This window comes from Ranitomeya variabilis, chromosome 6 (genome assembly GCF_051348905.1).
Source record: "Ranitomeya variabilis isolate aRanVar5 chromosome 6, aRanVar5.hap1, whole genome shotgun sequence".
In the NCBI taxonomy this organism is placed as follows: Eukaryota; Metazoa; Chordata; class Amphibia; order Anura; family Dendrobatidae; genus Ranitomeya; species Ranitomeya variabilis.
Window position 1 is genome coordinate 448,515,057 of NC_135237.1, and position 25,997 is coordinate 448,541,053.

Genomic DNA, 25,997 nt, shown 5'->3' on the forward strand with positions numbered 1-25,997 from the left:
ACGGTTAATTACCGGCGATCGCAACTCGGGGGTCGGTAAAAACCCCCCGAATCATGTTCTCTGGGGTCTCGGCTACCCTCAGCAACCGAGACCCCAGAGAAAATCCGACTCTGGGGGGCGCTATTCACTTTTTCCACAGCGCCGTTAATTAACGGCGCTGTGGTTTAAGTACCCTTAGCGGCCGCCGTTAAAAGGCGTATCGGCGGTCGTTAAGGGGTTAAAAAAATGTAATGTTTGTTTATTATGGAAAATATATTAAACTTCATTAAGGGAGATAACTAGTCCAGCAGTATCAAAAGGGCAGGATAAGAGCCACAGTATAATTCTGGGCAGCTCATGTGATGTAATCTGTGTCTTACATGATCAAGTTACGGGCATATACAGGACTACAAAACTTAGCTGCATTCATTCAGGAGCAACATTTTTCCAGTCAATGACTCGTGTCAGATAGTGTAGCAATGGCCACTGAAGTAAATAAGGTCGCCTCTGTATTTGACAGAAAGCAGCGGCGGTAATGGAGCTCTGTACTAATCATTAAGTTAAAAAATACATTAATAACGAGCCTGTAAAAGCTTTAAAAATGTGCCATTTTTTAAATTTTGCTTAGAGTGAGACCTTTGAGTCAGTGTCTTTAGGTAAATCTAAAGAAAATGGGCTAAAGCCATCTCACCGACAGCCACCACAGGTGCACGGAACACCGTCCTGATGAGAAGTGATGAACGATACAGCAAAAAAGTTGTAGTTCCAGTTAAAATTCCAATCTTTATTAATCCATTTTAAACTTGCAGCGTTGGTGGGTGCTCCTCATGGCAGAGAAAAGGGGATAGAAGCAACGCGTTTCAATCTAGATGACAATCTTTATCAAAGACTTCAATGTTAAAAGAAAACAGAGCCAGTTGAAATCAGTGTCTGCACAACTTTTTTTTCAACTGATTGCTCTTGGATCAGTTGTATAGGATGAACAACTTTCATCCAATATTGTCCTATCGCCATGAGATATCAGACAGCATTAATTACAGACTTCACAAACTATCTAAACAACCCAAGAAGAGCTGGAAGGGTGAAGCAGAGAAGGAGAGAATATATTTTAACCATCTTTGAGTATGTACCAGTATGAGGAAATAACACCACAAAGCTTTTTTTTAAAGATCATTATCTTATTTAGTACATTTCGTAATTGTATCTTCTTGATTTTTCATTTTCTAAATATTCATGATAAAGAAAACTGTGCTTTGTAGCTATAAGAACTTGGCCCTGCCATCACCATAGCACTTCTTTAACAGTAGCGATTGTGCATGCACTATTACATATCATAAGAAGAGCTATTACAGTGTAAAAAATGTGCATAAAATGTAAGCATCCTTTCATTATGAATGATACAGCCAGAAAATGTGAAATTCAATATTCCTGTAGTTGTAAGGACCATGCAATATGCAGTGTAATTTCTACACATTTATTATCTATATTTCACATTTTCATGTTTATAAGTGAACTGGGATTACACGGATAAGAATGAGGATGTACAGCGAATATATAATATTAACATGAAACTTTCAATTTAAAGCAATTAAATCTATTTTTTGTGCATGTTCGTTACTTAGCCAGCATGTGTGCTTGACTGAGCATCTTAGGGCATCCGGTAATGCACAAGAAGAAATTGTGATTGTCAATTGTAATTTAAATGTAGGGATTTAAATCTAAAGTTTGCTTTAATAAATGTAACAGATTTTGTCTTTTTAAAAGGAGAAAGGGATTTAAAAGACTCTTGTTTTGACCAATTTTTAACATCTAAAAATTAAATGTCAGAGTTTCCCAAATCAAATTTAAACCGAGATTGTTCTGCTTTTTAATATCAGATGAGAACATTGGAGATGACATTTTTGACATTCAGTTTATAAAACATCTGTTGGGATGACATGTCAAACTTGTGATTCTGAGTCAGATTACTGAGTAAACATATTTGTCAGATTTTTGTTTTCCTGTATTCTCCGCTGACAGTTGTCACCATGATGACATGCATGTCCATTACCCATAATATTAACCTGCTATGTAGTAGGTATTTCCTTTTATCTGCAACTCAAGTCAATGTGAATATACTGCACATTTGCAGCCTTTACTTTATTGGATTTCTTTTCCGTTGTGGGAACTTTTTCTCTAACTATTGTAATCATTTTTTTTTTTTTTTAAAGAACAGATTAATCAAATCTCAGTTTGGCAGTGCAGCTTTGTTGAACAGCTCATTACAATCATATTACAATGTGTATGATTTCTAAGGGTAGGGTACAACAGAGCTACCAACTAGCTACCATACTAGTCTACATATTGCATTTGCAATGGTTATCAAGATTCTTACAAACTCATTGACTTATCTCAGTGCATAAAATAAATTAAAAAAATAAACTGTATTCCACACCTGTAATTACAAATCAAGAGCAGCTAATCTTGTGTTATTAAAAGGATACAGCATACCTGTTTATGTTAATTTTGGCAACTGCTTCTTTGTACTGTGACATTGTAAAGATTGAGAATGAAAAAAAATGCCATCACAAAATATAATCTCCTGTTTTCCTCAGCATTCTGTGTTTTTTCATGTGTCATTTATTTTGCATGTGGTCAATTAAGGCAGGGTACATGAGTCTCTAAGCTACGTTCACATTAATGCAGTTATTGATGCATATGATTTTAGGCTATATACAAATGAGAAAAGTCCCAGTATATCCTTAAACCTTTTTTTCAGTTGTAAATTCATAGCTTTTGATAAGAAATCTGCATCCAAACTACACTAAATTAATTATTCGTGTTAATTTTATTGTATGAGCCTGGCATATTTTTTCAAACCTGTAAACTCCTGCATCTTGTTACACATGTTTCCTGCAGCTTACTGCATTGTGTTTTCCCCAACCACAGAAGTCAGATATTAGATTGTAGCTAAAAGGATTTTCATAATATTTTAAACTCAAGATTTAAGATTTATTTTACTAATTAGTAAAGATGAGCAAATCATTTTGATGTGAATCACCTAAAATGTTATGAAATCTGCAGATCCGGAAACATTCAAATAATTTGCAATTCTGCGCAAATCACCTACAAAACGCCAGCTTACACATTGCAGAAGATTGCATCAGCCACAGAAGCTTGACATGATTTCAGGCACAAATGCATGGATATCCCAATATTGCCTTGCAGCTATCACATAGTGCAGTCATTTAAGTTTCTACCACAGCCTGTATGAAAACCTAAGTAGGGAATGCAGCAGCCATTTCAGGGTGATTTAAATTAGCGAGAGTTTGACAGAGCTCATAGCTAAGCTATAAAGACACAAAGAAAATGATCTAAAACATTGTAAAAATACTTCACATAGTAATATGTTGTACAGCTGCAACTGTGAAGACAATGAGTGTAGTAGCATGTGAATAATTTGATGATTCAATTGATAAAGAAGAAAAGAATTAGAAGAGTTGCCAGCAGCAGTGACAGATCAGCAATATGGTGTAGCTATAATCTGTCCTGATATAAATATTTGAAGATCTCTAATAATTAGGTGTTTGATGCTGATTGTTATGATGTGGTAGGTTCAAACCTCTTCTGAAATCACATTAAGACTGGGTACTGACTTACCTTTTCCATTTTTTCTACCATGTTTGGATCCTAATAATTCAATAGGAATAAGTAGTTTAAGATCATATTAGGGATTTTAGCCGTTAAGTAGTTAGGATTTCTAGACTACAGAACTGCAGACTAAAATATCTTTAGTCCACTTTTTGATTTTTATATTTTTTTGCCAAGAGCATGATCTAACCAGTCTGAGCAAAATAATGGGATATTTTCAAAAATAAAGTTTAGAAAAGTTTTCATTGCATGTTCCTGGTGGGATACAATCATTTTCTTGAGCTTTTGGCACAATAAATATTTCCATTTGACAGTTGTGTGAAATGGACAGTAGGTAAGAAAGTTAGTTTTAGACCAACCAACACCATTTATTTGCAGTTAGTGCAATGTTTTTGCTGTACAAAAGTATGCTTATCTATAATGAAATGTATACATTCTATATCTTACTTGTTGCTAATACCTACTTGTACTCCTTTATGACTTACACACATGCTTTATAGGTGTCTCCCATTTTCTCTATTTTTTACCTTTGTTGTCTTATTTTTTCTGTATGTTTTTCAATATTGTCTGTATGTGTGTATATATACACTGTAGTTTTCAGACCATAAGACGCACCTAAGTACTAGAGGAGGAATTAAGAAAAAAAAATGAAGCAAAAAATGTGGTCAATTCTGTACTAATATCTCCTATCCTGGTATGTATGGCCCCCCTCATCCCTATCCTGGTACATATGGTCCCCTCATCCTTATCCTGGTATTAATGGCCCACTCCCAAGACTGGTATATATGGCCCCCATCAGAAAAAAACATAAAAAAATAAACCATTCTACTTACCTTCCCTGTGCTCCCTCAGTGTCCTGTTCTGATGCCAGCAGCTGATTTATGCTTATAAGCATCAAATGGCAGTGATGTCATACAAGCAGAGGACAGCTGCCAGAAAACTCACTGCTCCCCATGTCCGGGACAATAGGTGTGTGGAGCAGTGAATACACATTGATCTTTAATAGTGGACACAGTAATCTGAGCCACTGGCATCCTGCAGCTGCCGGGCTAACACCTGTGCCTTCTACTAAAAGGAATGAATATTCACTGCTCTTCACTTCCCTGGGCATGGAGTACAGTGAATATTCATTCTCTTCAGTAGCAGGCACACTTCAAAGCCCAGCAGCTGCAGGAAGCAGGCAGCTGTAGCTAAAAGTGTGCCCACTATTAAAGAGAAATGAATATTCACTGTTCTCCAGGGTTAGCTGCAGCAGCCAGCCCCTGCCTTTTGTGACCCACTGCTCCGCCGCTGCTGCCCCTCCACCCACCATCCAAAGCCACAGCAGGTACATCAGGACTATAAGACACACCCCCCATTTCCCGCCAAATTTTGGGAAGAAAAAAGTGCATCTTATAGTCTGAAAGATATGGTATATACAATGGGTACGGAAAGCATTCAGACCCCTTGAAATTTTCACTCTTTGTTTCATTGCAGCCATTTGGTAACTTCAAAAAAGTTCATTGTTTTCTCATTAATGTACACTCTGCACCCTATCTTGACTGAACAAAAGCAGAAATGTAGAAATTTTTGCTAATTTATTAAAAAAGAAAAACAGAAATATCACTTGGTCATTAACTTACAGTTAAATAAACTTTAACATTTGTAGATGACCAAATCAATTCAATGGAAGTCAAATTCTTGACAATTTTTTAGGAATTCCTTTAACCTGGTAAATTTGCCTGAAATGGCATTTGACATTTTACCCATTGCAAAAGAATTCATGAGCCTGAGAAGGATTACACAATATCAACATCGCCTGATATAACACAGTCAACAAAGAGTGACTATTATAGCCTATATAAATGCAAAAGCAGGGAATTCAGCTGACATTTTGTGGTGAATATGGATAGTAAGAGGACATCACAGCTCACAGTTTAAGGATAGAGATTGAAAGCTATGTAATGCTGAAGAAAGTATACAGATGGTGCTTGAAAGAACAGCAGTGAAGATTAGGTTGAGAAAAAGGCCATTTGTTGCAATCAGCTAACATCCATTTACCCATAGCCATATGTGTTGATGTCACTTTGAAATTGATGTCTGTGTTTCTATTTAGTAGCTAGAAAGGGTTTGGATACAGTTCTATGAGACCTCAGAGTCACATCTTTTGAGGGCAATTGGTGGCTTTCCAGCACTTTAGATTTGCCACAAATCAATGTGCTGAAAAATCACATTTTTAAAAAAAATATGTCTGACGAATTTGAGCATCAAAAGATTTCTTCATGTATGCCAACAACCCAAAAATGAAACCTTCCACTTTCAAATTTCAGAAGAAAAGATATGAAAGCAACCACCAGATAGTATAAGTTTGTTTGCAAAAAAAATCTACAAAATATAAAAAAACATACAAAAGGAGATCTACTCTTACATCTGGCCTGTCTCACCTACTTAACTCTCTTCATTGCTAATGACTGTTGAGGTTTTCTGAAAATATCAATGTGGGATAGTAATTCTTTTTGTTTTATTTTTTTTTAGACAAATACTCCTTTCTGTGCTACGGCATATGGATTTCCGGACCACATGTGATGAGGTGAGCAGTAAATTATTACACCTTTAAAAATTACAGAAGACAAGTTCTTTTTGATTGCCTTCACTGGAATGCTACAAAATCACGTACTGTATGCAGGTTTTTTGTGTTTTAGTAATTTAGCCATTAAAGGGAACCTGTCAGCAGGATTGTGCTCAGTAACCTACACACAGTGTCAAGTTGGGGCCGCTATTCTGATTAAAATGATACTTGGGTTGATGAAATCAATCTTGTGGTTGTTGTTTAATCTTTATTTTCAGTTTTGAGTTAATGATATGCTCATGCTCCGGCTGTGGGGGGGTCTTCATGTGATGTTCTGATTAGATATTCATAATACAGACTGCTGACAGGCGGACTGGCACCTACTCTGCAGCATAATCGCATGTTTAATGTGCCAATAAAACATTTTCTTCATGCTATTCAGCTTGGAAAAAAATCAATTTGAAAATTCCAATTAAACTTCTGCATGTTTTAAAACATTATTTACCTGCAGATTACTGCTAAGACTACAGGTATATAGAGTATTTTTTTTGCCTGATGAGCAGACGAGGGCAGCGCCATCTTGGAGGAGAATTAGTCTTTTCTTCACCAGTAAGATGGCTCCGATGGCTCATGTGCAGTAACATCTTTGAAAAAACACATGAGATGCTTAGTACAAGATTTGTCCAAAAAATGTGAGCCCATCCACCAAACGTCAAGGTAATCTCAAATCGGATGGGTACCTGACCTGACTGCCTAGTGTGAACACTTACCTATGGCTAATAACATGGTAAAGCCTGCATTTATATGAAGGTCAGAACCAACTGTGCTTGGATGTAATTAAAATCACAGCATGGTGAAGGGCGGGGCGTTCAAGTCAGAAAAAATAGTACTTATTTACTTATATTTATCATGTGCAGTAACAGCTATCAGATCACAGCTATAGACACTGATAGCAGCTACTGTCACCATTTTCAAGCACTTGTTACACGACACTAAGGGAAGCCTGTCAGCAAAAAAAAAAGAAAAAGAAAAATACGCTATATACCTGCAGTCTTAGCAGCAATCTGCAGGTAAATAATGTTTTAAAACATGCAGAAGTTTTATTGGAAGTATGGTTGCAGGGAAGAAATTACATTATATTCTACCTGCAGCTGTTCACAAGGGCTGTAAGCAGTAAGAATTTAGCAGACAGTGAAACATGCCCACTACTCCCTGACTCTCTGCAGCATGTTTGTAGATCAAGCATTCTGTCAAGGAGCAGAGGAAGTGATCACAGGGCTCTTACTCTATAGTAGATGCAGACTGTTTACAGCCCTAGTGCCACCCCGATGGCTGGAAGTGAATACTGTGTCTGCAGGAAAAATAAAACTGCATTGTCGCTTTGCAGCTGCGCAATGCTCTCCATTATATTGAATTGTATAAGGATACTATGATGAGGTACTGCTGAACTCTGTAATTCTACATTCAATAAATCCATCCACAGTGAGAAGCCAGTGGATCTTATTTAGAATGAAGATCAATTATGCATAGGGAAGCAACCCTGATGTTTCTAAAAAAAGTGATTGTCATTGTAGTTACAAAAAGGTGCAATATCTAGGCCCCTTCTACCAAGAGAATCTGTCACCAGATTTTAACTACTTCTTTGAAGAGGAGCAAAATGTAGTAAAAGAGACCCTGATTCCAAAGATGTGTCACTTAGTTTACTGAGTGCAGCAGTTGTGACACAGAATTTTTAGATTTAGCATCTACCAGAGCTCAGAAAACAGCCCTCGCACACACCACAGCTTTTTGTGTACAATGACAGGGAGCTGCTTATCAGAGGCGGAGGAGTGGTCAGACAAGGTCTTTAAGAAGCTGTAGTACAGACAGTGATAATGTCAGGTGATAAAACAGTCATTATATTGGAACAGAACACAGACCAATAAGTGAAACATCCTTGTAATCTATGTGTCAGCCCCTACCTCATCCTGTCCTCAGATTACATAGCAAAAATCTGCTGACAGATTCCCTTTAATGATGAAAAGCAAGCATGTGGCACAAAAATCTCATTTTGCTTTCACCTGCCAGCTTCATCCTATCATCCTTCTTGATATACTGTTGTGATCAATGGTATTGAAAAATGTAATTATATCAGAGGTTAGAGCAAGTATCAAGCCACAACTATACTATTGTATGTGAAAGTGATGGAGGAATTTTGTAGGAACTGGCTGGTATGTATTAACATCTGTCCCATCAATAAAGTTGTATTTATTCAGTCGTATAATGCATTTATTACTTTAACTGTTCCAGGATATTGAAATATAATTGTATTCATCCTTTTAGATATGTTACACTATGTGTACGGCTTCTGACTGCCTCCATAGATAGCGAATCTAAGAACTATTTCTGAGATTGACTGTAACTAGTAAAGCCAAGCTGGACTCATATGCATGTTTAATGACATTGTAAACATTACGGCTAGTTACTAAAAGCACAATAGATATTTGACGACAACAGAATGTAATATTAAAAAATGTAATAAGATTGTCCCACAGTAAAATTACTAGAATTTGATTTTCTTACTTTTCTAGTAAATGATTGCACTCCTCATAATAACAGCTCTGAAGCATCGTTTCTCAGAATTGTTTGTTGTGCTTCTCCTCTGTTATTTCTTCTAGAAATGTATGATTACATTTATGTCATCTTCCCCCCTTATTTTGCATGTGGTTTGTCCTTACATAGTCTGACGGTGCCCAAAACAAGGTAAATATAAGAAAACTAACAAAACAGCAATCTAATCTGAACTGGTGGATAACCAAAAAAGTCATATAGCAAATAGATCAATGCCTGCATTCAAAATTTACTGTGCTAAGGCAAGGAAATGTGCAATATGTGAAATGTGAATAGCATAATGGCTTGGGAAATTTATGAAAAAACACATGAGATTCTTAGCACAAGATTTGGCCAAAAGTTGTGAGCCCATCCACCAAACGTCAAGGTAATCTCAGATCAGATGGGTAACTGAGCTGACTGCCTAGTGTGAACACTTACCTATGGCTAATAACATGGTAAAGCCTGCTTTTATAGGAAGCTCAGAACCAACTGTGTTAGGATGTAATTAAAATCACAGCATGGTGAAGGGCAGAGCGTTCAATGTTATGAACTGGTGGTTTAGGAGCAACATGGGACGAGCTCTGGAGGAGATGGTACCTGTACTAACCGCAGTTCCTGAGCTTATCACAACACTAGAAGTAGCCGTGGGATGTTCCTGTCACTCCCTAGGCACCTCGTCACACCCGGAGGACTAACTACCCTTAAAGATGGAAACAGGAAAGCTATCTTGCCTCAGAGAAAATCCCCAAAGGAAAGGCAGCCCCCCACAAATATTGACTGTGAGTGGAGAGGGAAATGACATACGCAGAATGAAATCCGAATGTAGCAAAGGAGGCCAGTCTAGCTAGATAGATAGAACAGGACAGAATACTGTGCGGTCAGTATAAAAAAAACTAGAAAAATCCACCACAAAGTTTACAAAAATCTCCACACCTGACTAAAGATGTGGAGGGTAAATCTGCTTCCCAGAGCTTCCAGCTTAACTGAATAAATCCATATTGACAAGCTGGACAAGAAAAAACATAGAAAGAGCTGAACGATTAAGTTCACAATATGTGGACATCAAAAGAAGAAGCAAGGACTTATCTTTGCTGAACTGGTCAGAATATCAAGGAAATCCAAGCAGAGATGTGAATCCAACCAGGAACCATTGACAACTGGCCCAGGCTGAAGGAGAGAGCCAGGATAAATAGCCGAGCCAGAAAGACGATCAGTGGAAGCAGCTGCTGACTGCTAAATCCAAGGAGCAGCAGTTCCACTCAAAACCACCGGAGGGAGCCTGTTATGATCCTGGTGGTAGGATCTCAAACTGACCTGACACATATACCCTGAATATATAGGACAAGTTCTGGGGATGTAGAAGCTATACTGACCGCAATCCTGATCCTATCCAAACACACTAAAGGCAGCTGTGGAACGTTACCTGAAAACCTAGACGTCTCGTCACAGCCTGAGAAACTGACTATCCCTAGAGAGAAAGCAAAGACCTCACTTGCCTCAGAGAAATATCCACAAAGTTTGAGATAGCCCCCCACCAATAATAACGGTGAGTTAAGGGGAAAACACAAACGTAGAGATGAAACAGGTTTAGCAAATGAGGCCCGCTAATACTAGATAGGCAGAAAATAGATAGGTGTCTGTGCGGTCAGTACAAAACTATCAAAAGTAAACCACGCAGAGAATACAAGAACCCCCACACCGACTCACGATGTGAGGGGCGCACTCTGCACCCCAGAACTAACCAGCAAGCAAAAATCACATAAAAGCAAGCTGGGCTGAACTCAAAATATAATGAGAAACGTTTTCAAGGAAATAATGAGAAACTGAACAAGCAAACTTAGCTTCTCATAGCAGGAGACTGGTCACAAGGAATATTCAGGAGAGCACAGGATCAGGACTGAATACACCGACAGCAGGCGACAAGTAAAGGTCCAGGTGAGTTAAATAGGCCCAGCCTAGCAGGAGATGAAACAGCTGAGCCCAGCCAAGACCCGCCATATCGCTAAAGGCCACCAGAGGGAGCCCAAGAACAAACTCACACAGTACCACTCATGACCACAGGAGGGAGCCCGAGAACGGAATTCACAACAGGAGCCTAAGAGCAGAACTCACAAAAGTGCCACTTACAACCACCGGAGGGAGCCCAAGAGCGTAATTCACAACAGTTCAAGCCAGAAAAATAATACATAGTAAATATAAGAAAACTGACCAAACAGCAATCTAATCTGAACTGGTGCATAACCAAAAAAGTCATATAGCAAATAGATTAATGGCTGCACTCAAAAATTTACTGTGCTAAGGCAAGGAAATGTGCAATATGTGAAATGTGAATAGCATAATGGCTAGGGAAATTTATGAAAAAACACATGAGATTCTTAGCACAAGATTTGGCCAAAAGTTGTGAGCCCATCCACCAAACGTCAAGGTAATCTCAGATCGGATGGGTAACTGAGCTGACTGCATAGTGTGAACACTTACCTATGGCTAATAACATGGTAAAGCCTGCTTTTATAGGAAGCTCAGAACCAACTGTGTTAGGATGTAATTAAAATCACAGCATGGTGAAGGTGCCCAAAACAAGTCATATACCATTTTTTTTTTACTTTTGCATTAGCAAAGGAATTCATTTTGAATAGCACATTTAAAGATGCTCTTCCAAAGAATACCACTACTTTTGACTCTTGTCTTGTTTCCAGTTGTATTTGTTGTATTTTTCGTCTGTATCAAGAAATACTAGTAATAGCTATCAGCACTCTCCTCATCCACTGGATGGCAAAACAAAAAAATCTTACATTTTGACTTAAATTATTTCACAGAACAAATTTACAGTCACAGAAATAACATAAAGCTCTAATCCATTTTTTTTAATTATGATATATTTTTTCTGCTATTACTTTTTCTGATTGCATGGCATTTAATTCCTTTAGTGATATGGGCATACTATTTACAGCAATGCAATTTTTAGGTCTTGTCCACAGAACTAAAAAATAATAATAAAGTAAGCAACAAATACAAAACTTGTAATCATGCTTGTTAGGCATCAAGTTCCCACCGCTTCACAGGGGGAATATCAAGCCATGTCATGTTCTTCCTCAGAGGATCCTGCTCAGCAGAGACGTAGTTCCCAGTTTCTTGCTTAGGCTAATGCTGTGTGTCTGGTTGCTGCTGCCATCCCAGGACCAGCTATAGTAACCAGCATTAGTCAGCGGCGAGCAGACGTCCTAGGACTAAGTCCTGCTTTTGGCCATCTGAGCATGCCCCTGAGACGACCTCTCATTGGTGGTTGGAGGTCACATGCTCAGGTCCTCAAGCTGCTCAGATTGGTTCAGTAGCAAGGTCCCGGAAGACTGCCACTATAAAAGGTTAGCCCAGCTACACGGCCGTGTGCTAGTATATCCAAAATCATGGTGTGTGTGGATGCATGTATGTAACTGGTACAAGCTCCTACTTATCTTTCCTTGTGTTGTGTCTGAATCTGGGTGATTGGAGCAAATACAGCACCAAGCAGTGCATTGCCAGCACTGAGCATGATAACCAGCGTCTACTAGTGGCGTTCGCCAGTTCGACGTCGTGCGCAATCAGTGTGCTTAATTCCCTAGTCAGGGTGGTTAGAGGCATTCACTAGTGCAATAATGCGTGCAGTGTGTGCACTAAATCTATTAGTCAGGTGATGTCCAGGCATCGCAAGTGTGACGCCATGCGCTAGTGGGTTTAGAGAGATACATACCCTACGTCCCTGGGGCTGTCTTGTGACTGAACTCTAGCGCTGATTCAGCTGTTCCCTGTGACAGCTAACAGGGTACGGTATTTGTGCTCTGTGGTACTGCAGCTCTGTGAAGTAACAGAGCTCGTCGCAAGTGCATACCAGGTGACGGTTAACCCACGTGTGTCCAGTGTGATACCACCACCTGGTGTCCTCCATTACCGTGCAGCAGTTACCATCTCTGCATGATGCACACCAGGCTGCGAACGCACCTTATTATTATCTTTATATTTACTTAACAATGCTAAAAATTAAAAGAGAAAAAGGGATGACTTGGGTAATTATGTATTTTTTCTAACATAGTCTGTAGTCTAGTCTAGCTCATTAACTTTTTATTGAGAATTTTACAGTAAAGCGTAAAGCAAATAATTACCAAATTGCAATCATATAATATTGTTCAAAAAGTCTGTAGGGCATAAAAAGTCTTTGTTCTTGTTTGGTAATTCTGAATAAGATATTACATTTTATAAAGGTCATCATGAGGGCTTGTAGTGATGTTTGTCGAAACAAATTAAGCAAAGAGAAAATTCTTGCCAATTACGTCAGCACATTTGACTCATTAATTCATATCTATAAATCAAAATGTGGGTTTATGATTTTATTTTTAACTTAACCCCTTAATGACCGCCGATACATCTTTTAACGGCGGCAGTTAAGGGTACTTAAACCAAAGCACCACTTTTTAATGGGGCTGAGTATAAGGGTATAGTGCCCTCCAGACTCAGAGCATGATTCAGGGCAGTTTTTTACCGACCCTGATGTTGCGAAAAAAAAAATCAGATTTCCCATTTAATTTCTCTCTCCTCCTCAGTGGACAGAGAAATGAGGTCCCCTGATCCCCCGATGCTGCTGATGTCTCTGCAACTCCCCGTGAAGTCCCCCTGACCGCCGGCATCTTCTTTCAGGACACCCGCCAAAATCTGCAAGCCGGCACCCAGCAAATAATAAGAAAATGTTCCTATTGGTTCATTTTGATCACTGTGATAGACCCTATCACAGCGATCAAAATTAAAAAATAGTAAAAAAAAAAAAACCCTCTTTATCACCCCATTAGGGAAAAAAATAAAATAAAAATAATAAAAAATATATATTTCCATTTTTCCATTAGGGTTATAGTTGGGCTAAAGTGAGCTGGGCTAAAGATAGAGTTTGGATTGTGCTAAAGCTAGGGTTAGGGTTGGGATAAAGCTAGTGTTAGGGTTGGGATAAAGCTAGAGTTAGGGTTGGGCTAAAGCTAGGGTAAGGGTTGAGGCTAGGGTTAGAGTTGGGTTGGGGTTAGGTTTGGGGCAAGGGTTAGGGTTGAGGCTAGGGTTAGGGTTGGGCTAGGGTTATGGTTGGGGCTAGAGTTAGGGTTGGGGCTAGTGTTAGGGTTGGGCTAAAGTTAGGGTTGGCTAAAGTTAGGGTTAGGGTTGGGGTAAAGCTAGGATTAGGGTTGGGCTTAAGCTAGGGGTGGGTTAGGGTTGTGGTTATGGTTGGGATTACGGTTAGGGTTGGGATTAGGATTAGGGGTCTGTTAAGGTTAGGTTTATGATTAGGTTAGGGTTAGTTATAGGATTAGGGATTGGGGTGTGTTGGAGTTAGAATTGAGGGGTTCCAGTGTTTAGGTACATCAGAGGGTCTCCAAACATGACATGGTGCCACCATTGATTCCAGCCAATTTTGCATTAAAAAAATCAGCGTACTCAAGAGAAATTGCACAACAAATTTTCTGGTACTTTTTCGCCTAATACCCTTGTGAAAAAGTGGTTCCAATATAATTTTTATGTGAAACAAAGTAAAATGCTCATTTTTTCTTCCACATTGCTTTAGTTCTCGTGAAGCACCTCAAGGGTTAACAATCTTTTTTAATGTGGTTTTTCGCATCTTAAGGGGTGCAGGTTTTAGAATGGTGTCAATTCTGGGTATATTCTGTTGTATTGACCCACCAAACTCACTTCAAATGTGAGGTGGTCCCTAGAAAAAATGGTTTTGTAAATTTTGTTGGAAAAATGAGAAATTGCTGGTAAACTTTTAATCCTTATAACGTCCTCAAGAAAAAAAATTGGGTTTCCAAAATTGTGCCGATTTAAAGTAGAAATGTGGAAAATGTTATTTATTACCTATTTTGTGTTACACCACTCTCTGATTTAAGGGTACAAAAATTAAAGTTTCAAAATTGCAACATTTTTGCCAAATTCACGTTTTTTTCACAAATGAACTCAATTATATCAAAGAAAAGTACAATATGTCTTGAAAAAACATTCTCAGAATCAGTGGGATATGTTAAAGAGTTCCAGAGCTATAACCTTATAAAGTGACAGTGGTCAGAATTGTAAAAATTGGCTTGGTCATTAAGTACTAAATTGTCTCTATCACTAAGGGGTTAAATTATTAAAAAGATTTAAGCCACAGTCAACATATTGTAAACAATATAAGACACAAATTTATAAGGCACACAGTGAACGGTTTACTTTACTGACTTTAGCAAGTATAAAATAGGTAAATGAGGTACGGACACCAGTATCAAATCTACTTACAGTGGGGCAAAAAAGTATTTAGTCAGTCAGCAATAGTGCAAGTTCCACCACTTAAAAAGATGAGAGGCGTCTGTAATTTACATCATAGGTAGACCTCAACTATGGGAGACAAACTGAGAAAAAAAAATCCAGAAAATCACATTGTCTGTTTTTTTATCATTTTATTTGCATATTCTGGTGGAAAATAAGTATTTGGTCAGAAACAAAATTTCATCTCAATACTTTGTAATACATCCTTTGTTGACAATGACAGAGGTCAAACGTTTTCTGTAAGTCTTCACAAGGTTGCCACACACTGTTGTTGGTATGTTGGCCCATTCCTCCATGCAGATCTCCTCTAGAGCAGTGATGTTTTTGGCTTTTTGCTTGGCAACATGGACTTTCAACTCCCTCCAAAGGTTTTCTATAGGGTTGAGATCTGGAGACTGGCTAGGCCACTCCAGGACCTTGAAATGCTTCTTACGAAGCCACTCCTTCGTTGCCCTGGTGGTGTGCTTTGGATCATTGTCATGTTGAAAGACCCAGCCACGTTTCATCTTCAATGCCCTTGCTGATGGAAGGAGGTTTGCACTCAAAATCTCACGATACATGGCCCCATTCATTCTTTCATGTACCTGGATCAGTCGTCCTGGCCCCTTTGCAGAGAAACAGCCCCAAAGCATGATGTTTCCACCACCATGCTTTACCGTAGGTATGGTGTTTGATGGATGCAACTCAGTATTCTTTTTCCTCCAAACACGACAAGTTGTGTTTCTACCAACAGTTCCAGTTTGGTTTCATCAGACCATAGGACATTCTCCCAAAACTCCTCTGGATCATCCAAATGCTCTCTAGCAAACTTCAGATGGGCCCGGACATGTACTGGCTTAAGCAGTGGGACACGTCTGGCACTGCAGGATCTGAGTCCATGGTGGGGTAGTGTGTTACTTATGGTAGGCCTTGTTACATTGGTCCCAGCTCTCTGCAGTTCATTCACTAGGTCCCCCCGCGTGGTTCTGGGATTTTTGCTCACCGTTCTTGTGATCATTCTGACCCCACGGGGTGGGATTTTGCGTGGAGCCCCAGATCGAGGGAGATTATCAGTGGTCTTGAATGTCTTCCATTTTCTAATTATTGCTCCCACTGTTGATTTCTTCACTCCAAGCTGGTTGGCTATTGCAGATTCAGTCTTCCCAGCCTGGTGCAGGGCTACAATTTTGTTTCTGGTGTCCTTTGACAGCTCTTTGGTCTTCACCATAGTGGAGTTTGGAGTCAGACTGTTTGAGGGTGTGCACAGGTGTCTTTTTATACTGATAACAAGTTTAATCAGGTGCCATTACTACAGGAAATGAGTGGAGGAAAGAGGAGACTCTTAATGAAGAAGTTACATGTCTGTGAGAGCCAGAAATCTTGATTGTTTGTTTCTGACCAAATACTTATTTTCCACCAGAATATGCAAATAAAATGATAAAAAAAACAGACAATGTGATTTTCTGGATTTTTTTTCTCAGTTTGTCTCCCATAGTTGAGGTCTACCTATGATGTAAATTACAGACGCCTCTCATCTTTTTAAGTGGTGGAACTTGCACTGTTGCTGACTGACTAAAAACTTTTTTGCCCCACTGTACGTGTGAGCCTGCAGTAGGAAGTTTTGTAACCCCTTCCTGACAAAGCTATTTTCCATTTTTTCTTTTTCAATTTTTCATCCCTTTATTCCAAGGTCCATAACTTTATTTTTTATTTTTCCACCCACATAACAATGTGAGGGTTTGTTTTTTGTGGAACGAGTCATAATTTTGAATTACACCATTTACTTTACCATGTGCTAGAAGGTGGGAGAAATATCAAGAGTTCTAAATGCAATATAAGTAAAAATGCTCAATTATTTTATTTGTATTATTTAATTACCATGTTCACCATATGGTAAACCGGACCTGCCAATATAATTGTACAGGTCAGTATGATTATGCAGATACCAAATATGTATAGTTTTCTTTATTTAAGTGGTGAAAGAAAATTAATTCTGGTGTTTAAATTTATTTTCTCATTGTGCTGTATATCAACTAGATTAATTTATTTTATATTTTGAGACATCAAAATTTTACAAACACAACAATACCAAGTATGTGTATGTTTTATTGTTTTTTAATTAACTTTTATTATTAGGGCAAAGGGTAGTAACTTAAACTTTAGTGTTTTTTTTTAGTTTTTACATATTTTTAAAAGCTTTTCTTTTCACTTTGCACTGTGTTTTAATGATTCCCTTAGGGGACTTGAAGCTGTGATAAATATGGCTACAATCACAATCTCCTATGATCGTCAGCCATGGACTGTCATGACAACCCATCAATGCCCCATGATCATGTCAAAGGCGAACCTCCCTGCTGGCACCTTTTAAATGCTGCTGTAAGTCATTGACAGAGGGATTTAACAGGTTAACAGCTCTTCACCACCAACCGCTGTTAAATACACTTGATGGCTGATTAAATTGGATGTCATGTACAGGGAAAAATTTGGGCTCGGCATGCGAGCCCAAATCAAAGTCAGGAAGCTGGCATGTCGGTAAGGGGTTAATGAGTGAAGCTGACAGTGGTCAGAGTATCATCCACTTGCAAAGTCACTCTAACAGAATCCCAGTATTAAAGTTTAGCATTAATGGAATGTTAGCATATGCAGTTTCATATATGTATCATGTTTACACATAGTGCCACAACTGTCACCGAAGAGAAAAGTAAAGAACGTTCCCACCCATCTTCTCAGGAAAGATCGTTATACATCTGGCCACCACCGGCACAAGAAACAACTGTCACCCCCCCACCAATCACATACCAAATGATAGGACATCAATATAAAATCCTTGACAACCCCTTTAATATCTGCTGTTTAGAGGTCAGTCCATCAATCTGTGGGATGTAACTATAGTAATCATATGTCTGATGTTCAAGACCATGACCCACATAACTTTTGGTCTCATTGGAAGGCATCAGTGATGTTTGTCAAAACCAAATAAAACATTTTTAGCACAGATGCTAAAAAGTCTACTATTTTGTGAACAAAAGAAGAGTATAGACCCTTAAATATAACTGTTTCTCACCTTTTCTCATTTACCTTTATTATCACTTTTTCATGAGATTCCTTAATGTGGGAATGTTAGGGCATTTCTAATGCCTTTTAATTACCAATTCAGTGGTTCTCCCTTCTATAGGGAGGGATTAATTATCTAGAAATAAAAGGGCAAAATAAAGTTGGATGGGTGTTGTGATTTGTATGTGAAATACTGATTTCAGTAAGTTTGTTCATTGGTCTTTATTTGTAAAACAGGGCAAGGTAGTGACTTTATCTGATATTGTACTTGCAGTAGACTTCCCAAATTATACCTCTCCTAAGCACATATTTTATATTCCATTATGGCTGCTTGGTGCTCTAGCATCGTGTATGAGCTTAGAATTATACGTTAAATTCTATACTTCCAAAACTAGACATTTAAGGGACAAAAACAACACTTTCTATCTAGGTGGGACAGAATCACTGTTTAATTTGGCCAAAAAGGTAACACAAACAAACTGAGAGAAGTTGAAGTTTCAGCTCACATCGGTGCCTGATTGAATGTTAATGACCCAGCAAGTTTCTATAAGATTGTTTTCAGATATCATACCCCCCAGAAGACACACCATGATATTGAGATAAGCACCAATTAAAATTGGTAATATCACAAGCAGCCGGTTGAACTAACTACGTTTTAGGTCATGCATGAGGTCTAGCAAGATAAGAACATTAAGGGAAAGTTAGGATTTCTGTACCTTGAAGAGACAATTTGCTCTGAAGTCTGGCTTGTGACAAGCACATATCCATTTCATAAGTGGGATTGTGCAGTAATTGTTAAACATCATATTAAAAATCTAGTTGAATAATTTGATAATGGGATTCAGAGAGAATGATATACATCTGATTAAACCTCTTGCTTCTGCATTTCGATTTATTTAGATGTAATCAAAATTTGTCGCACAGGAAGGAAATTACTGAAAATAGAAATTCAGATGACCTTTCAACAGATGTCTATTTTGCATTAATCTGTGTATTGTACTTCTCTCTTCTATTAAATTCTGACATAAATAGGACTTCTGATCTATTGTTCCTGTAAAACAGGTCACACAAGGTGTTAGTCTGAAAGCTTTACTTAAGGTACCGTCACATTTAGCGACGCTGCAGCGATCTAGACAACGATGCCGATCGCTGCAGCGTCGCTGTGTGGTCACTGGAGAGCTGTCACACAGACAGCTCTCCAGCGACCAACGATGCCGAAGTCCCCGACTTAGTACTATGTCTAAGTTGCTTGGTCCCATGCCTTTAGACATTTTAAGCCTTAACTTAATTGAATATAACAAACAACTTAGATCAATTAAATCCTTGAACTCAAATTAGTAACCTTCTGATTGGATCTACCAAGCTCCACCTCAATCTCTTATACTACATACTATTCCATGGAGTAATCTCCAAAGATTAACACTTTATGTCCTTTTAATTTCAAAGGTGTGAAGATTTTCTATGTCTGAGCAGGATGTTAGCTTTGCCTGCATAGTCCAGAAATTTCACTATAACTGGTTTGGGCCTGTTTGATGCAGATCCCTGCCAAGGCTGATGCAGGGGACCTATTCTGTGAGCCCACTCCATTATAATGGTGCATTGATGCCCAGTGCCTTAGGTAAGTCTACTGTGCATATCAATATGAGCTGGCTGAAAGTAATGGATTCTGGAAGACCAATGATCCTCAGTAGGGTTGAGCAAAACGGATCGGACAAATTAAAAAATCGCCGACTTTTGGCAAAGTCGGGTTTCATGAAACCCGACCCGATCCAAATGTGGGATCGGCCATGCGGTCGGCGATCTTCACGCCAAAATCGCGTTTCGTATGATGCGTTCAGCGCCATTTCTCAGCCAATGAAGGAGGACGCAGAGTGTGGGCAGTGTGATGACATAGGTCTTGGTCCCCACCATCTTAGAGAAGGGCATGACAGTGATTGGCTTGCTTTCTGTGGCGTCACAGGGGCTATAAAGGGGCGTGTACGCCGACCGCCATCTTACTTCTGCCGATCTTAGCATAGGGAGAGGTTGCTGCAGCTTTGTCAGAAGAAGGGACATAGTTAGGGAGGGAAGATTAACCCCCAAACCGCTTGTGCTGTAGCGATTTCCACTGTCTAACACCACCTTTGTTTTGCAGGGACAGTGGAGGCTATATCTTTGTGCATCAGCTCTGTAGCTTATTAGGCTGCCTTATAAGGCTCCCTGATAGCTGCATTGCTGTTTGCACCGCTGCTGTGCAAACCAACTGCTTTTTTAAAAGCAAAAATCCTGTTGCTCCTTTCGGCACAGTTATATTGTTTATTTGTCCACTCTTTTGTGTGCAGCAGTCCTTTTTATTGCTGCCATACTTGTCCTGAGATCATTGTAGGGAGATTGAAATTGTACTACAGTCCTTGTATTTTTTCATATATCAGCCAGCCACTTGCTGCCACTCACATTGCATTGTTTTATACACTGGGCCTGAGTTTGGGTTCGGTCTCCCCCCAAAATAAAGTGAGATTCAAATTCGCACAAAGTGGATATACCTCAGTCCTCTTAGTTTCTTGTATATCAGCCAGCCACTTGCTGCCACTCACATTGCGTTGTAAAATACACTGGGCCTGAGTTTGGGTTCAGTCTCCCCCCTAAAATGAGTGAGATTCAAATTCTCACAAAGTGGATATACCTCAGTCCTCTTAGTTTGTAGTATATCAGCCAGCCACTTGCTGCCACTCACATTGCATTGTAAAATACACTGGGCCTGAGTTTGGGTTCAGTGTTGTGAACTGTGTTTCTGGGCTCCCTCTGGTGGTCACTAACGGCATTGTGTTAGGCATGTCTTGTTGCAGGCCTGAGCTCCAGCTGTGTCGTTAAGCAGCGGGTGTTCCCTATTTAAGTCTCCTCCGGACTCAGTCTCTTGCCTGGCATCGTTGTATCCAGACCTATTTGGTCTCCTTCGGATTCCTTTCAGTCTGTCTCATGCAAGAAAAGCTAAGTCCGTTTTGGATAATTTGGATCGTTTGCATTTTTCAGTGTCTTTGTCCAGCTTGCTTAATATTTGATTTTCTGGCTCGCTGGAAGCTCTAGGGGGCTGATATTCTCCCTCCGCACCGTCAGTCGGTGTGGGGGTTCTTGAATGTTCAGCGTGGATGTTTTTGTAGGGTTTTTTGCTTACCGCATAGTCCACTGTCTATTTTCTGTCTATCTAGACTAGTGGGCCTCACTTTGCTGAATCTAGTTCATCTCTACGTTTGTGTTTTCCTCTTGCCTCACCGTTATTATTTGTTGGGGGCTTTCTATATCTTTGGGGTTCAATTTCTCTGGAGGCAAGTGAGGTCTTATTTTCCCTCTAGGGGTAGTCAGTTCTCCGGCTGGCTCGAGACGTCTAGAACCAACGTAGGCACGTTCACCGGCTGCTTCTAGTTGTGTGTGTTAGGATCAGGTATGCGGTTAGCCCAGTTTCCACCTCCCTAGAGCAGTATTTATGTTTTTGCTATCTTGCCGGAATATCAGAGATCCTCTACCACTGGGATCATAACAGTTCAGTCTCCCCCCCCAAAAAGTGAGATTCAAATTCTCACAAAGTGGATATACCTCAGTCCTCTTAGTTTCTCGTGTATCAGCCAGCCACTTGCTGCCACTCACATTGAGTTGTAAAATACACTGGGCCTGAGTTTGGGTTCAGTCTCCCCCCCAAAAAAAAAGTGAGATTCAAATTCGCACAAAGTGGATATACCTCAGTCCTCTTTGTTTGTCGTATATCAGCCAGCCACTTGCTGCCACTCACATTGTGTTGTAAAATACACTGGGCCTGAATTTGGGTTCAGTCTCCCCTCAAAAAAAGTGAGATTGAAATTCTCACAAAGTGGATATACCGATATACCTCAGTCCTCTTAGTTTGTCGTATATCAGCCAACCACTTGCTGCCACTCACATTGCATTGTAAAATACACTGGGCCTGAGTTTGGGTTCAGTCTTCCCCCAAAAAAGTGAGATTCAAATTCTCACAAAGTGGATATTCCTCTGTCCTCTTAGTTTGTCGTATATCAGCCAGCCACTTGCTGCCACTCACATTGCATTGTAATATACACTGGGCCTGAGTTGTGGTTCAGTCTCCCCAAAATAAAAAGGGAGATTTAAACTCTCAACAAGTTTATATACACCTTCTTCCTTGTTTTACAGTACCATATAACGGTTGTTATTTTGGTTTCATTTTCCCAAAAATGAGGAAGTCTGGTGGAAGAGGCCGTGGGCGGTCGTTGCCAGCTGGTACTGATGGTGGTGGTGGTGGTGGAGCATCTGGTGGTAGTGGCAAAAGCAAAATAGCACCTAAGGCTGGAGGTGTTGAGCCAGCGTCATCATCTGGCTACACAAGGCCGCGAAGGCTTCCTTATCTGGGAGTAGGAAAACAGCTTTTAAAGCCAGAGCAGCAGGAAAAAGTTTTGGCTTTCATTGCTGACTCAGCCTCTAGCTCTTTTGCCTCCTCTTCAGAAAGTTCCAAATATAAAAGCAGCGAGTCATCAGTGGATGCTCCTGGTCAGGAACAAGACATTTCCTTGAGTCCTTCACCCAAACCAAAAGTGAAGGATGCGTCAGGCGACAGTACAGGTTACTCCATGGAGCTCTTTACACATACCGTGCCTGGTTAGAAAGGGAAATTGTTAACTGCCCATTGCAAGATGAATCGGACATGGAGTGCACTGATGTACAGCCACAGCTAGATTATTATGCTGTTCCATTGACTCAGATCACTACATTGCCCTCGCAGTGTACTGAGCCAGAATCTGACACTGATGAGACTATGGTGCCCCGTCCCAAACGCTATAGCACCTTACATGGTGACACAGAGGAAGGTGCACATGACATTGAAGAGGAGGTGATAGATGACCCAGTCGTTGACCCAGATTGGCAGCCATTGGGGGAAGATGGTGCCACTGCCAGTAGCTCAGAAGTGGAGGAGGATGATCCGCAGCAGCCATCTACATCGCAACAGCTGTCATCTGGCAGGCCTGTATCAGGCCAAAAACGTGTGTCAAAACCAAAAACAGTTTTAGGACAGCGTGGCCATCCGGTGAAAGTAGCACAGCGTGCAATGCCTGAAAAGGTATTCGATAGTAGGAAGGGTGCAGTGTGGCAATTTTTTAACCAAGACCCGTATGATCAGTGCAAAGTTATCTGTGAGAAATGCTCAAAGATCTTTGGCAGAGGGAAGAATCATCAAAATTTAAATACAACGTGCATGCATAGACATTTAACCAGCATGCACTTGCAAGCCTGGACTAACTACCAAGCGTCACGTACCGTTGGTTCACCTGCTCAGAATGAAGGTAGTCAGCAACGCTACATTGCTTCCCTCACTGTAAGCCCACCAGTTAGGACACCACCAGCAGCACATGTGGAGGGATCGTTGCAAGGCCAAAGCAGTCAGGGAATCACAAGGTTATTGGTAGGAAACACTGTATGACCTACCCAGTCGGCATTTCTTTGCGAGAAAAGCCATCCCAGCCCTCCACCAGCATGTCAAAGACCGCATTGTCAATGCACTGAGGCAATCAGTCAGTGAAAGGTGCACCACACAACAGATGCATGGACCAGTAGGCATGGCCAGGGACTTTATGTGTCCATCACAGCACACTGGGTTAATGTGGTGGATGCAGGGTCCACAGGGGACAGCCATATTGGGACAGTTCTGCCTAGCCCACGGTCTAGGAAACAGTTGGCTGTAGGCATTCGCCACTAGGGTTGAGCGACTTTCATTTTTTTAAGATCGAGTAGGGTTTTGGGAAACCCGATTTTGTCCAGAGTCGAGTCGAGTGCAGTCGGCCGATTATCGCTAAAAGTCGGGGATCGACCGAAACACGAAACCCAATGCAAGTCAATGGGGAAGCATAGTCGGCAGTGAGTGGAGGCCAGGAAAACACCTACAGTGCCCATTTTAATGCCAAAAACATCCATTCTTGTTTCTGAAGCTTGCCAATCTTAATTAACTGTATAATAATAGTTGGGCATAGGGAATTGGGGGAAAGTTGTGGGGGGAGTAGGGCTGGCTCAAGTTTTTCGTGGGCCCAGGAAATGCGGACTACGTCACGGCGGTGTTGCAGGGAAAGGTAAGTATTTAAACGTTGCAAGTGCTGTGATCCTGAGCAAGCAGGGGGGGGCCCACTCGTTCGCATTGCCACTGGCACAGGGCCCCTCAAAGTACGGCGGTGTGTTTGCATGGCGGGGGCGCCTCCCACCAGCAGCGACACTTTTGCGTACTCTGAGGGGCCCTGTGCCAGTGACGTCGCCAACGAGTATGCCCCCCCACCTGATGAAGGAACCTGCACTTTCATCTGCACCTTTCTCTTTGTCCCTGTGTAAGGTGGTATAACATGCGGGAAGGGGAACCTTACTTTCAGCAGGGTCAGATTCTGGCTGTGTAGAGTACAAGGGGAATGTAGTGGTCTAGGTCAATGTACCAGCAGACTCATTTAGCAGTGGCTGGGCAATGGGCAGGATGAGGAGGAAACAGATATAGGGCCAAAGAATAAAGTAGGCTACATGCAGTTCAAAATTGGTAACAGGACTAAACAGGCGGCATTGCTTTGTTCAGTGGAGTAGCAAACCCAAGAGCAGCAGACACTGTTTCAAGGGCCTAACCACACTAGTAGGCCAAATGCAGTTTAATATCTGATAGTATAGGGCGAAAGCCAGAATGTGGAAGCTCAGCTTTGTTCAGTTGAGGACAACACCAGGGAGGGGCAGACACCTTTAGTAGGCCGGAAAAGCCTATTGCATTTTTTAAAATGGTAATTTGGAGCAGAAGGTTGAAGCTCAGCTTTATTTAGTTGAGGACAACACCAGGCAGGGGCACACAGACAGACACCTTTAGTAGGCCGGAAAAGCCTATTGCATTTTTTAAAATGGTAATTTGGAGCAGAAGGTTGAAGCTCAGCTTTATTTAGTTGAGGACAACACCAGGCAGGGGCACACAGACAGACACCTTTAGTAGGCCGGAAAAGCCTATTGCATTTTTTAAAATGGTAATTTGGAGCAGAAGGTTGAAGCTCAGCTTTATTTAGTTGAGGACAACACCAGGCAGGGGCACACAGACAGACACCTTTAGTAGGCCGGAAAAGCCTATTGCATTTTTTAAAATGGTAATTTGGAGCAGAAGGTTGAAGCTCAGCTTTATTTAGTTGAGGGCAACACCAGGCAGGGGCACACAGACAGACACCTTTAGTAGGCCGGAAAAGCCTATTGCATTTTTTAAAATGGTAATTTGGAGCAGAAGGTTGAAGCTCAGCTTTATTTAGTTGAGGACAACACCAGGGAGGGGCAGAAGCCGTTAGTAGGCCCTAACCACCATTTTTTTTTTTTAAAACCACTTAATGAGAGCCGGAAGGTTGAAGCTCAGCTTTATTTAGTTGAGGACAACACCAGGCAGGGGCACACAGACAGACACCTTTAGTAGGCCGGAAAAGCCTATTGCATTTTTTAAAATGGTAATTTGGAGCAGAAGGTTGAAGCTCAGCTTTATTTAGTTGAGGGCAACACCAGGCAGGGGCACACAGACAGACACCTTTAGTAGGCCGGAAAAGCCTATTGCATTTTTTAAAATGGTAATTTGGAGCAGAAGGTTGAAGCTCAGCTTTATTTAGTTGAGGGCAACACCAGGGAGGGGCAGAAGCCGTTAGTAGGCCCTAACCACCATTTTTTTTTTTAAAAACCACTTAATGAGAGCCGGAAGGTTGAAGCTCAGCTTTATTTAGTTGAGGACAACACCAGGCAGGGGCACACAGACAGACACCTTTAGTAGGCCGGAAAAGCCTATTGCATTTTTTAAAATGGTAATTTGGAGCAGAAGGTTGAAGCTCAGCTTTATTTAGTTGAGGGCAACACCAGGCAGGGGCACACAGACAGACACCTTTAGTAGGCCGGAAAAGCCTAT

The 25,997-nt window shown here is 40.6% G+C and overlaps 1 protein-coding gene across 4 annotated transcripts in view; it reads left to right on the forward strand.

Annotated features, from left to right (window-relative positions):
* SNTG1 (syntrophin gamma 1) overlaps positions 1–25,997 on the forward strand; it is a 1,080,379-nt gene that overhangs the window by 558,793 nt on the left and 495,589 nt on the right. For all 4 annotated transcript variants that reach the window (XM_077270476.1, XM_077270477.1, XM_077270479.1 and 1 more), the window contains one exon: positions 6,124–6,178. In XM_077270476.1, coding sequence (XP_077126591.1) covers positions 6,152–6,178 — 27 coding nt within the window. In that variant the 5' untranslated portion in view covers positions 6,124–6,151. The remainder of the gene's footprint in view (positions 1–6,123; positions 6,179–25,997) is intronic.